Source organism: Corythoichthys intestinalis, chromosome 8, assembly GCF_030265065.1.
Source record: "Corythoichthys intestinalis isolate RoL2023-P3 chromosome 8, ASM3026506v1, whole genome shotgun sequence".
Taxonomy (NCBI): Eukaryota; Metazoa; Chordata; class Actinopteri; order Syngnathiformes; family Syngnathidae; genus Corythoichthys; species Corythoichthys intestinalis.
In genome coordinates, this window is record NC_080402.1 from 25,523,351 (window position 1) to 25,538,319 (window position 14,969).

General features: G+C 41.9%; 1 protein-coding gene across 1 annotated transcript in view; it reads right to left on the minus strand.

Moving 5' to 3' along the window:
* LOC130919997 (ankyrin-2-like) overlaps positions 1-14,969 on the minus strand; it is a 127,560-nt gene that overhangs the window by 18,486 nt on the left and 94,105 nt on the right. The window contains exon 43 of the mRNA XM_057842706.1: positions 14,151-14,229. Within this exon, the coding sequence (XP_057698689.1) occupies positions 14,151-14,229 (79 nt within the window). The remainder of the gene's footprint in view (positions 1-14,150; positions 14,230-14,969) is intronic.

The window sequence follows — 14,969 nt, forward strand, 5'->3', positions numbered from 1 at the left end:
GGCCTATCTTCAGAATAACATAAGTAATAACTACAATGTTTGTTGTTTTGAGCAAACATCAGATCAGGACCAGGTGAACATTTCTCAACTGACACCACAGAATCTGGGGAGGATGCTCTGAAGTCTAACAGCCAGTCCCGAAGTAGCGATGTGTCAATTTCTGATGAAACAGAATCTGGAGACAGCGCCCTACTGGTAAATAAGATATCTAATTCTACATCTGAGGAAACAGATTCTGGGGACTGTGGTCTGGTCTCATCAAAAATGTTTGCTAGACACAGATCATAACCTTCCCAATCTGAAACACTTGATTGCGGTGTGTACGACCTCTCTTTAAAGCATTGGTCGTTATGATCAATTTGGACTGTGTCAAAGTCAGGAACAGGTGAGTCAGGAGAAAGAGGCCTCAAGTCGCGAAGAGAAGCAATAGATTCTGGGGAATAAGGTCTCGCCTCCATGTTTAACTCGTCTAAAGAATAGTTCGAAAATTCGTCCAAGGAGTCAGACGCGAGTAAAAGTGGCTTTGACACAAAACCTGTGACTCCAGGTTTGGCGTTCGATTCAAAGTCATGTGTAAAGCCGCGGACAACATCTGCATATGTAAAAGGCCGTACGATAGGCTGGGATTGGACAGTAATTGCCATGACACTAGTTTCTTCGCTGAATTTTTCTGATACTACTGAGTCTGGTGATTCCGGCCTGCATTCATCAAACAGATCCTTGAGACAAAGTTCTGAATACTCAACATCAGACATGGTTGACAGAGGAGAAACTGGCCTATCTTCAGAATAACATAAGTAATAACTACAATGTTTGTTGTTTTGAGCAAACATCAGATCAGGACCAGGTGAACATTTCTCAACTGACACCACAGAATCTGGGGAGGATGCTCTGAAGTCTAACAGCCAGTCCCGAAGTAGCGATGTGTCAATTTCTGATGAAACAGAATCTGGAGACAGCGCCCTACTGGTAAATAAGATATCTAATTCTACATCTGAGGAAACAGATTCTGGGGACTGTGGTCTGGTCTCATCAAAAAGGTTTGTTAGACACAGATCATAACCTTCCCAATCTGAAACACTTGATTGCGGTGTGTACGACCTCTCTTTAAAGCATTGGTCGTTATGATCAATTTGGACTGTGTCAAAGTCAGGAACAGGTGAGTCAGGAGAAAGAGGCCTCAAGTCGCGAAGAGAAGCAATAGATTCTGGGGAATAAGGTCTCGCCTCCATGTTTAACTCGTCTAAAGAATAGTTCGAAAATTCGTCCAAGGAGTCAGACGCGAGTAAAAGTGGTTTTGACACAAAACCTGTGACTCCAGGTTTGGCGTTCGATTCAAAGTCATGTGTAAAGCCGCGGACAACATCTGCATATGTAAAAGGCCGTACGATAGGCTGGGATTGGACAGTAATTGCCATGACACTAGTTTCTTCGCTGAATTTTTCTGATACTACTGAGTCTGGTGATTCCGGCCTGCATTCATCAAACAGATCCTTGAGACAAAGTTCTGAATACTCAACATCAGACATGGTTGACAGAGGAGAAACTGGCCTATCTTCAGAATAACATAAGTAATAACTACAATGTTGTTTGTTGTTTTGAGCAAAAATCAGATCAGGACCAGGTGAACATTTCTCAACTGACACCACAGAATCTGGGGAGGATGCTCTGAAGTCTAACAGCCAGTCCCGAAGTAGCGATGTGTCAATTTCTGATGAAACAGAATCTGGAGACAGTGCCCTACTGGTAAATAAGATATCTAATTCTACATCTGAGGAAACAGATTCTGGGGACTGTGGTCTGGTCTCATCAAAAAGGTTTGTTAGACACAGATCATAACCTTCCCAATCTGAAACACTTGATTGCGGTGTGTACGACCTCTCTTTAAAGCATTGGTCGTTATGATCAATTTGGACTGTGTCAAAGTCAGGAACAGGTGAGTCAGGAGAAAGAGGCCTCAAGTCGCGAAGAGAAGCAATAGATTCTGGGGAATAAGGTCTCGCCTCCATGTTTAACTCGTCTAAAGAATAGTTCGAAAATTCGTCCAAGGAGTCAGAAGCGAGTAAAAGTGGCCTTGACACAAAACCTGTGACTCCAGGTTTGGCGTTCGATTCAAAGTCATTTGTAAAGCCGCGGACAACATCTGCATAAGTAAAAGGCCGTACGATAGGCTGGGATTGGACAGTAATTGCCATGACACTAGTTTCTTCGCTGAATTTTTCTGATACTACTGAGTCTGGTGATTCCGGCCTGCATTCATCAAACAGATCCTTGAGACAAAGTTCTGAATCCTCAACATCAGACATGGTTGACAGAGGAGAAACTGGCCTATCTTCAGAATAACATAAGTAATAACTACAATGTTGTTTGTTGTTTTGAGCAAACATCAGATCAGGACCAGGTGAACATTTCTCAACTGACACCACAGAATCTGGGGAGGATGCTCTGAAGTCTAACAGCCAGTCCCGAAGTAGCGATGTGTCAATTTCTGATGAAACAGAATCTGGAGACAGCGCCCTACTGGTATATAAGATATCTAATTCTACATCTGAGGAAACAGATTCTGGGGACTGTGGTCTGGTCTCATCAAAAAGGTTTGTTATACACAGATCATAACCTTCCCAATCTGAAACACTTGATTGCGGTGTGTACGACCTCTCTTTAAAGCATTGGTCGTTATGATCAATTTGGACTGTGTCAAAGTCAGGAACAGGTGAGTCAGGAGAAAGAGGCCTCAAGTCGCGAAGAGAAGCAATAGATTCTGGGGAATAAGGTCTCGCCTCCATGTTTAACTCGTCTAAAGAATAGTTCGAAAATTCGTCCAAGGAGTCAGACGCGAGTAAAAGTGGCTTTGACACAAAACCTGTGACTCCAGGTTTGGCGTTCGATTCAAAGTCATGTGTAAAGCCGCGGACAACATCTGCATATGTAAAAGGCCGTACGATAGGCTGGGATTGGACAGTAATTGCCATGACACTAGTTTCTTCGCTGAATTTTTCTGATACTACTGAGTCTGGTGATTCCGGCCTGCATTCATCAAACAGATCCTTGAGACAAAGTTCTGAATCCTCAACATCAGACATGGTTGACAGAGGAGAAACTGGCCTATCTTCAGAATAACATAAGTAATAACTACAATGTTGTTTGTTGTTTTGAGCAAACATCAGATCAGGACCAGGTGAACATTTCTCAACTGACACCACAGAATCTGGGGAGGATGCTCTGAAGTCTAACAGCCAGTCCCGAAGTAGCGATGTGTCAATTTCTGATGAAACAGAATCTGGAGACAGCGCCCTACTGGTATATAAGATATCTAATTCTACATCTGAGGAAACAGATTCTGGGGACTGTGGTCTGGTCTCATCAAAAAGGTTTGTTAGACACAGATCATAACCTTCCCAATCTGAAACACTTGATTGCGGTGTGTACGACCTCTCTTTAAAGCATTGGTCGTTATGATCAATTTGGACTGTGTCAAAGTCAGGAACAGGTGAGTCAGGAGAAAGAGGCCTCAAGTCGCGAAGAGAAGCAATAGATTCTGGGGAATAAGGTCTCGCCTCCATGGTTAACTCGTCTAAAGAATAGTTCGAAAATTCTTCCAAGGAGTCAGACGCGAGTAAAAGTGGCCTTGACACAAAACCTGTGACTCCAGGTTTGGCGTTCGATTCAAAGTCATGTGTAAAGCCGCGGACAACATCTGCATATGTAAAAGGCCGTACGATAGGCTGGGATTGGACAGTAATTGCCATGACACTAGTTTCTTCGCTGAATTTTTCTGATACTACTGAGTCTGGTGATTCCGGCCTGCATTCATCAAACAGATCCTTGAGACAAAGTTCTGAATACTCAACATCAGACATGGTTGACAGAGGAGAAACTGGCCTATCTTCAGAATAACATAAGTAATAACTACAATGTTGTTTGTTGTTTTGAGCAAACATCAGATCAGGACCAGGTGAACATTTCTCAACTGACACCACAGAATCTGGGGAGGATGCTCTGAAGTCTAACAGCCAGTCCCGAAGTAGCGATGTGTCAATTTCTGATGAAACAGAATCTGGAGACAGTGCCCTACTGGTAAATAAGATATCTAATTCTACATCTGAGGAAACAGATTCTGGGGACTGTGGTCTGGTCTCATCAAAAATGTTTGTTAGACACAGATCATAACCTTCCCAATCTGAAACACTTGATTGCGGTGTGTACGACCTCTCTTTAAAGCATTGGTTGTTATGATGAATTTGGACTGTGTCAAAATCAGGAACAGGTGAGTCAGGAGAAAGAGGCCTTAGGTCGCGAAGAGAAGCAATAGATTCTGGGGAATAAGGTCTCGCCTCCATGTTTAACTCGTCTAAAGAATAGTCCGAAAATTCGTCCAAGGAGTCAGACGCGAGTAAAAGTGGCCTTGAAACAAAACTTGTGACTCCAGGTTTGGCGTTCGATTCAAAGTCATGTGTAAAGCCGCGGACAACATCTGCATATGTAAAAGGCCGTACAATAGGCTGGGATTGGACAGTAATTGCCATGACACTAGTTTCTTCGCTGAATTTTTCTGATACTACTGAGTCTGGTGATTCCGGCCTGCATTCATCAAACAGATCCTTGAGACAAAGTTCTGAATACTCAACATCAGACATGGTTGACAGAGGAGAAACTGGCCTATCTTCAGAATAACATAAGTAATAACTACAATGTTTGTTGTTTTGAGCAAACATCAGATCAGGACCAGGTGAACATTTCTCAACTGACACCACAGAATCTGGGGAGGATGCTCTGAAGTCTAACAGCCAGTCCCGAAGTAGCGATGTGTCAATTTCTGATGAAACAGAATCTGGAGACAGCGCCCTACTGGTAAATAAGATATCTAATTCTACATCTGAGGAAACAGATTCTGGGGACTGTGGTCTGGTCTCATCAAAAATGTTTGCTAGACACAGATCATAACCTTCCCAATCTGAAACACTTGATTGCGGTGTGTACGACCTCTCTTTAAAGCATTGGTCGTTATGATCAATTTGGACTGTGTCAAAGTCAGGAACAGGTGAGTCAGGAGAAAGAGGCCTCAAGTCGCGAAGAGAAGCAATAGATTCTGGGGAATAAGGTCTCGCCTCCATGTTTAACTCGTCTAAAGAATAGTTCGAAAATTCGTCCAAGGAGTCAGACGCGAGTAAAAGTGGCTTTGACACAAAACCTGTGACTCCAGGTTTGGCGTTCGATTCAAAGTCATGTGTAAAGCCGCGGACAACATCTGCATATGTAAAAGGCCGTACGATAGGCTGGGATTGGACAGTAATTGCCATGACACTAGTTTCTTCGCTGAATTTTTCTGATACTACTGAGTCTGGTGATTCCGGCCTGCATTCATCAAACAGATCCTTGAGACAAAGTTCTGAATACTCAACATCAGACATGGTTGACAGAGGAGAAACTGGCCTATCTTCAGAATAACATAAGTAATAACTACAATGTTTGTTGTTTTGAGCAAACATCAGATCAGGACCAGGTGAACATTTCTCAACTGACACCACAGAATCTGGGGAGGATGCTCTGAAGTCTAACAGCCAGTCCCGAAGTAGCGATGTGTCAATTTCTGATGAAACAGAATCTGGAGACAGCGCCCTACTGGTAAATAAGATATCTAATTCTACATCTGAGGAAACAGATTCTGGGGACTGTGGTCTGGTCTCATCAAAAAGGTTTGTTAGACACAGATCATAACCTTCCCAATCTGAAACACTTGATTGCGGTGTGTACGACCTCTCTTTAAAGCATTGGTCGTTATGATCAATTTGGACTGTGTCAAAGTCAGGAACAGGTGAGTCAGGAGAAAGAGGCCTCAAGTCGCGAAGAGAAGCAATAGATTCTGGGGAATAAGGTCTCGCCTCCATGTTTAACTCGTCTAAAGAATAGTTCGAAAATTCGTCCAAGGAGTCAGACGCGAGTAAAAGTGGTTTTGACACAAAACCTGTGACTCCAGGTTTGGCGTTCGATTCAAAGTCATGTGTAAAGCCGCGGACAACATCTGCATATGTAAAAGGCCGTACGATAGGCTGGGATTGGACAGTAATTGCCATGACACTAGTTTCTTCGCTGAATTTTTCTGATACTACTGAGTCTGGTGATTCCGGCCTGCATTCATCAAACAGATCCTTGAGACAAAGTTCTGAATACTCAACATCAGACATGGTTGACAGAGGAGAAACTGGCCTATCTTCAGAATAACATAAGTAATAACTACAATGTTGTTTGTTGTTTTGAGCAAAAATCAGATCAGGACCAGGTGAACATTTCTCAACTGACACCACAGAATCTGGGGAGGATGCTCTGAAGTCTAACAGCCAGTCCCGAAGTAGCGATGTGTCAATTTCTGATGAAACAGAATCTGGAGACAGTGCCCTACTGGTAAATAAGATATCTAATTCTACATCTGAGGAAACAGATTCTGGGGACTGTGGTCTGGTCTCATCAAAAAGGTTTGTTAGACACAGATCATAACCTTCCCAATCTGAAACATTTGATTGCGGTGTGTACGACCTCTCTTTAAAGCATTGGTCGTTATGATCAATTTGGACTGTGTCAAAGTCAGGAACAGGTGAGTCAGGAGAAAGAGGCCTCAAGTCGCGAAGAGAAGCAATAGATTCTGGGGAATAAGGTCTCGCCTCCATGTTTAACTCGTCTAAAGAATAGTTCGAAAATTCGTCCAAGGAGTCAGACGCGAGTAAAAGTGGCTTTGACACAAAACCTGTGACTCCAGGTTTGGCGTTCGATTCAAAGTCATGTGTAAAGCCGCGGACAACATCTGCATATGTAAAAGGCCGTACGATAGGCTGGGATTGGACAGTAATTGCCATGACACTAGTTTCTTCGCTGAATTTTTCTGATACTACTGAGTCTGGTGATTCCGGCCTGCATTCATCAAACAGATCCTTGAGACAAAGTTCTGAATACTCAACATCAGACAGGGTTGACAGAGGAGAAACTGGCCTATCTTCAGAATAACATAAGTAATAACTACAATGTTGTTTGTTGTTTTGAGCAAAAATCAGATCAGGACCAGGTGAACATTTCTCAACTGACACCACAGAATCTGGGGAGGATGCTCTGAAGTCTAACAGCCAGTCCCGAAGTAGCGATGTGTCAATTTCTGATGAAACAGAATCTGGAGACAGCGCCCTACTGGTAAATAAGATATCTAATTCTACATCTGAGGAAACAGATTCTGGGGACTGTGGTCTGGTCTCATCAAAAAGGTTTGTTAGACACAGATCATAACCTTCCCAATCTGAAACATTTGATTGCGGTGTGTACGACCTCTCTTTAAAGCATTGGTCGTTATGATCAATTTGGACTGTGTCAAAGTCAGGAACAGGTGAGTCAGGAGAAAGAGGCCTCAAGTCGCGAAGAGAAGCAATAGATTCTGGGGAATAAGGTCTCGCCTCCATGTTTAACTCGTCTAAAGAATAGTTCGAAAATTCGTCCAAGGAGTCAGACGCGAGTAAAAGTGGCTTTGACACAAAACCTGTGACTCCAGGTTTGGCGTTCGATTCAAAGTCATGTGTAAAGCCGCGGACAACATCTGCATATGTAAAAGGCCGTACGATAGGCTGGGATTGGACAGTAATTGCCATGACACTAGTTTCTTCGCTGAATTTTTCTGATACTACTGAGTCTGGTGATTCCGGCCTGCATTCATCAAACAGATCCTTGAGACAAAGTTCTGAATCCTCAACATCAGACATGGTTGACAGAGGAGAAACTGGCCTATCTTCAGAATAACATAAGTAATAACTACAATGTTGTTTGTTGTTTTGAGCAAACATCAGATCAGGACCAGGTGAACATTTCTCAACTGACACCACAGAATCTGGGGAGGATGCTCTGAAGTCTAACAGCCAGTCCCGAAGTAGCGATGTGTCAATTTCTGATGAAACAGAATCTGGAGACAGCGCCCTACTGGTATATAAGATATCTAATTCTACATCTGAGGAAACAGATTCTGGGGACTGTGGTCTGGTCTCATCAAAAAGGTTTGTTAGACACAGATCATAACCTTCCCAATCTGAAACACTTGATTGCGGTGTGTACGACCTCTCTTTAAAGCATTGGTCGTTATGATCAATTTGGACTGTGTCAAAGTCAGGAACAGGTGAGTCAGGAGAAAGAGGCCACAAGTCGCGAAGAGAAGCAATAGATTCTGGGGAATAAGGTCTCGCCTCCATGGTTAACTCGTCTAAAGAATAGTTCGAAAATTCGTCCAAGGAGTCAGACGCGAGTAAAAGTGGCCTTGACACAAAACCTGTGACTCCAGGTTTGGCGTTCGATTCAAAGTCATGTGTAAAGCCGCGGACAACATCTGCATATGTAAAAGGCCGTACGATAGGCTGGGATTGGACAGTAATTGCCATGACACTAGTTTCTTCGCTGAATTTTTCTGATACTACTGAGTCTGGTGATTCCGGCCTGCATTCATCAAACAGATCCTTGAGACAAAGTTCTGAATACTCAACATCAGACATGGTTGACAGAGGAGAAACTGGCCTATCTTCAGAATAACATAAGTAATAACTACAATGTTGTTTGTTGTTTTGAGCAAACATCAGATCAGGACCAGGTGAACATTTCTCAACTGACACCACAGAATCTGGGGAGGATGCTCTGAAGTCTAACAGCCAGTCCCGAAGTAGCGATGTGTCAATTTCTGATGAAACAGAATCTGGAGACAGTGCCCTACTGGTAAATAAGATATCTAATTCTACATCTGAGGAAACAGATTCTGGGGACTGTGGTCTGGTCTCATCAAAAATGTTTGTTAGACACAGATCATAACCTTCCCAATCTGAAACACTTGATTGCGGTGTGTACGACCTCTCTTTAAAGCATTGGTTGTTATGATGAATTTGGACTGTGTCAAAATCAGGAACAGGTGAGTCAGGAGAAAGAGGCCTTAGGTCGCGAAGAGAAGCAATAGATTCTGGGGAATAAGGTCTCGCCTCCATGTTTAACTCGTCTAAAGAATAGTCCGAAAATTCGTCCAAGGAGTCAGACGCGAGTAAAAGTGGCCTTGAAACAAAACTTGTGACTCCAGGTTTGGCGTTCGATTCAAAGTCATGTGTAAAGCCGCGGACAACATCTGCATATGTAAAAGGCCGTACAATAGGCTGGGATTGGACAGTAATTGCCATGACACTAGTTTCTTCGCTGAATTTTTCTGATACTACTGAGTCTGGTGATTCCGGCCTGTATTCATCAAACAGATTCTTGAGACAAAGTTCTGAATACTCAACATCAGACATTGTTGACAGAGGAGAAACTAGCCTATCTTCAGAATAACATAAGTAATAACTACAATTATGTATGTTGTTTTGAGCAAACATCAGATCAGGACCAGGTGAACATTTCTCAACTGACACCACAGAATCTGGGGAGGATGCTCTGAAGTCTAACAGCCAGTCCCGAAGTAGCGATGTGTCAATTTCTGATGAAACAGAATCTGGAGACAGTGCCCTACTGGTAAATAAGATATCTAATTCTACATCTGAGGAAACAGATTCTGGGGACTGTGGTCTGGTCTCATCAAAAATGTTTGTTAGACACAGATCATAACCTTCCCAATCTGAAACACTTGATTGCGGTGTGTACGACCTCTCTTTAAAGCATTGGTCGTTATGATCAATTTGGACTGTGTCAAAATCAGGAACAGGTGAGTCAGGAGAAAGAGGCCTCAGGTCGCGAAGAGAAGCAATAGATTCTGGGGAATAAGGTCTCGCCTCCATGTTTAACTCGTCTAAAGAATAGTCCGAAAATTCGTCCAAGGAGTCAGACGCGAGTAAAAGTAGCCTTGACACAAAACATGTGACTCCAGGTTTGGCATTCGATTCAAAGTCATGTGTAAAGCCGTGGACAACATCTGCATATGTAAAAGGCCGTACAATAGGCTGGGATTGGACAGTAATTGCCATGACACTAGTTTCTTCACTGAATTTTTCTGATACTACTGAGTCTGGTGATTCCGGCCTGTATTCGTCAAACAGATTCTTGAGACAAAGTTCTGAATACTCAACATCAGACATTGTTGACAGAGGAGAAACTGGCCTATCTTCAGAATAACATAAGTAATAACTACAATTTTGTTTGTTGTTTTGAGCAAACATCAGATCGGGACCAGGTGAACATTTCTCAACTGACACCACAGAATCTGGGGAGGATGCTCTGAAGTCTAACAGCCAGTCCCGAAGTAGCGATGTGTCAATTTCTGATGAAACAGAATCTGGAGACAGCGCCCTACTGGTAAATAAGATATCTAATTCTACATCTGAGGAAACAGATTCTGGGGACTGTGGTCTGGTCTCATCAAAAAGGTTTGTCAGACACAGATCATAACCTTCCCAATCTGAAACAATTGATTGCGGTGTGTACGACCTCTCTTTAAAGCATTGGTCGTTATGATCAATTTGGACTGTGTCAAAATCAGGAACAGGTGAGTCAGGAGAAAGAGGCCTCAGGTCGCGAAGAGAAGCAATAGATTCTGGGGAATAAGGTCTCACCTCCATGTTTAACTCATCCGAAGAATAGTCTGAAAATTCATCCAAGGAGTCAGACGCTAGTAAAAGTGGCCTTGACACAAAACCTGTGACTCCAGGTTTGGCATTCGATTCAATGTCATTTGTAAAGCCGCGGACAACATCTGCATATGTAAAAGGCCGTACAATAGGCTGGGATTGGACAGTAATTGCCATGACACTAGTTTTTTCGCTGAATTTTTCTGATACTACTGAGTCTGGTGATTCCGGCCTGCAATCATCAAACAGATCCTTGAGACAAAGTTCTGTATACTCAACATCAGACATGATTGACAGAGGAGAAACTGGCCTATCTTCAGAATAACATAAGTAATAACTACAATGTTGTTTGTTGTTTTGAGCAAACATCAGATCAGGACCAGGTGAACATTTCTCAACTGACACCACAGAAATTGGGGAGGATGCTCTGAAGTCTAACAGCCAGTCCCGATGTAGCGATGTGTCAATTTTTGATGAAACAGAATCTGGAGACAGCGCCCTACTGGTAAATAAGATATCTAATTCTACATCTGAGGAAACAGATTCTGGGGACTGTGGTCTGGTCTCATCAAAAAGGTTTGTCAGACACAGATCATAACCTTCCCAATCTGAAACAATTGATTGCGGTGTGTACGACCTCTCTTTAAAGCATTGGTCGTTATGATGAATTTGGACTGTGTCAAAATCAGGAACAGGTGAGTCAGGAGAAAGAGGCCTCAGGTCGTGAAGAGAAGCAATAGATTCTGGGGAATAAGGTCTCACCTCCATGTTTAACTCATCCGAAGAATAGTCCGAAAATTCATCCAAGGAGTCAGACGCTAGTAAAAGTGGCCTTGACACAAAACCTGTGACTCCAGGTTTGGCATTGGATTCAATGTCATGTGTAAAGCCGCGGACAACATCTGCATATGTAAAAGGCCCTGTGCAACCCCTTTGTTCACAAAGAGAAGCTAAACACTCCGGATAAAAGGATTTCGGATGTATAACCAAATCTTCTTTATACTTATCAGACTTCACCGAACTATGCCTCGACTCAAGTGTCTTAAACTCAAAAGTAATGTCTGCCTGCCCATCTTGTTTGAACGCCTGTATGGCATCTGGATTTTTCAAACATTTCATGCCAGACTTTTCATGGAAATTTTTTACAGTAACAAGATTATTTTCAGATGCATTTTCTGGATAACCCGAATAATTTGTTTTTAGTTGACTGTTTTCGAAACTATGCATGAGACAAAGATCCGAGTAACTGTTCTTTGTTTGTGGTTTATCTCCACTGTAATTTAAGAAAAAGTTGCAATGTTTGTGCTCTATTTTACCCAACTCAGAACACAAAGATGACTCTGTACTTGAGACTCCGGTCTTTGTAAAAGATGATAATAGCTTTGCATTTAAGGTGTTTTGGAACAAGTCCTGATGATAGTTTGGCTGCTCATTTTTCAATGCCACTGTTTCAGTCACTGGAAACTCCAAATCATATTTTGGCCTTTCCAAGAAGGTAAAGACAACTGGTTTATTAAACTGTTTTTTTGACAAACTGCAAGAGGTCTCCACTAATGTTTTGTGACATTTGTGTTCAGAATAAACATGAGTGTCTGTTGAATCTATAATCCAAGAAGAATCTAGAGAATCTTTCAGTTGATTGTTTTTTGCCACGTCTTTTCTTGAAATGTCAATGGTTGGTGTTGATGGTTGTAAGCTAGAAGGGTGAAGTTCCAACTTGGAAAACCAATAATCGAGAAAGGATTCCTTACTTTCTATCTTTTCGTCAAGTCTTGGAGGACTAATTTGAAATGGGATTTGATTGTCATTTCCACGGTTTGTCATTCTATCTATTGTTACAGCACAGAATCTTTGCACTGATCCCAGATTTTCTGCATTTTGGTCGTTCTTACCATCACATTCAGTTAAATGTGATGGTGGTGTATTTAAGTTATCCTTCAAATGAAATTTGTGTCTTGAATGCGGCACATCTGGTGGCAGATAACTATTTGATGTTTTGTAACTTTGATCTTGCTGCTTTTGACTTTCAAGCAATTCTGTTCCCAAAGTACTAACCTCAACCATTTTTCTGTTGTTTTCTGTCATTTGACCTAAAGTTTGATTATCCCCTGAATAGTGTAAAAAATAATCGCAATACTGACTCTTAAGTTGGGAACGGGTTGGTTCAGACAGCAAGATCTCAAGGAATGAGAAACTGCACTGTGAAGTTTGAGATAGTGGTGAGAACGGACGCGAATCCATGTTTGGAAACTCATGTATATGATTATCTATGACTAAATCTTTCAAAGCTTTTTTATTGTCAGAATTTAAGTCATGTAAATGCTCAGAAGGCAAAACGTTTGAGGTCAAACTTGGAATGTCTCCCTGGATAAGTAGAGTTTCGGGTAAAAGCTGACTGTGTTTTGCAAATTGTGAGTGAAAGTTTTGTTCAAGTGCATCTGCTCCATCAAATTGTGCTTTTCTATCACACATTTTGGACAGATTGCTATCTGTATTTTTTTCAGTTATTTCAGGCAAAATAAGCTTATTTGAACTTGAAAAGAGTGCCCAGCTAGTATCTACTAAGGGAAAATCTGCAGTAAACCCCTTCCTTTTACTGAGAGGAGAGTCAGGAGACATCGCCCTGTAATCGCTGATTGACATGACAGATTCAGGTGATGGCTGTCGAGGCGAAGTGACACCGAATGTCCAAAATTCTCCTGGTAGAAAACCCTTTTCATAAACATGATTGTCATAATCTATGGATATGGAAGACAATGTCTCATCTTGCTCTGAGGTCTGTCGTGCATAGTTAGGTTGATAAAGGCTGGAAGAGACTGCATTTGGTCTGTATTTCTCACTGTCTGGACTAATTGAACTGCAAATATTGGAGCTCCCACTTGAGTCACATGCCATAAGAATGTTTTGGCTGTCATCCATTAGTTTGTACTTGGGAGAAACAACCATTGATTCCACTATTCGGACATCATCATCATCAATGAAGGACATGTTATCCTCAAAACCAACATTTTGAACTTGTCTTTCAGTGTTTTCATTGCTTGATGTTAATGGCTCAGGATCCATGTTCCAATAAGAGCCCTGTGGGGCCTTGGGATGGCCAGTGAATTCTTTGAATTGGGCTGTGAGTTCAACAACACTCTTCTGTAAGACTTCACTTTTTCTATTTATGTTTGTGTTTTCTTGTGTTACAGCCAAAGTTGCTTGGTGACTCTCTGGTGAAGCAAACATTGCGGGACCAGAGGTTCGTCTCAACTGTTCTTTGGAGAAATTTTGAGTGTCAATCAGGGAAATATTGCTGTATTCATGAATCTCTTTAAAGTCAGTCTCAGCTTGATCTGACTCAGACAAGATCAGACTAATGTCACTAATAGATCCAGATGATGGCAACTGCAAAGTTTCAAGTGACCACTGATGGTCTTTCCCAACAAATGTCCCAGAGATGTTTTGAATGCATTTTTCTTTCACTTGCCATTGACCTCTGCCATGAAAAGGTTTGGATATTTGCTGCTCTTTCACTTTGTACTCAGCATCAAAAACTCGAGTTGCTTTGCTCTTCATTGCACCTCCTGTTTTTGTGGGGGGCGTACTTACTTGCTCATCCAAGTTGACATAGCACGTACGTTCGTGTGAAATTACATCATCTGAAGTCCAAAGGTTAGGGTTGAGTTCACTGTAACACACAAAGCAGGGACTCACAAATTATGCCTTCAAAACATCACAGATAAAACGACTTAATTGCACAACTAGGAAACACGTTAAAAGGCTTTCACACTAATTACAAAACTCATTTACAGGAAACACTTTCGATTCAGCAAGTGTATTTTTGAAGATAAGTCCCCAATAATGAGCTCACTGACATTTAGGGTGGGATTGGTAATTCCATTTCAGCATTCTCAATGAGTGTGATTTAAATGTAGAGTCAACAGTATAGTACGTGTGATTTTGTCTAAGCAACTATTCTGCTTTTATTTGAATACATTCACATATGACATTTTAGAAAAATTGTACAGCGTATGAGGTCCAGCACACCTATGACTTTAGTGAGGATAAAAGCCTTTTCACACTAGCGTCAGCCCAGTGTGAAGAGCGGTCCATGGCAAACGCAAAACGGGAGGAACCATGTAGCCTGGCATAGACACTGTCAGGGAGTGAAAAGCGGCAAGCATATTTATGATAATCCAAAGCACCGATGCGTTTATTTTTCAATGTTACACAAGAAAACAGCGACTTTTCCTATTTCAAAAACAAGGGGGCATTTACTAGTTTTGGTGAGAAGGGGAATAGTTTTTCTGTTGTTGTTCGTGAACTACATTTCCAAAAAAACTCACATCGAGGTACCATTTCACTTAGCAAGGAGAGGTATGAGTCATTTATCGAGTGTCCCAGAGGTCGTGAAAAAAAAAAAAAAAG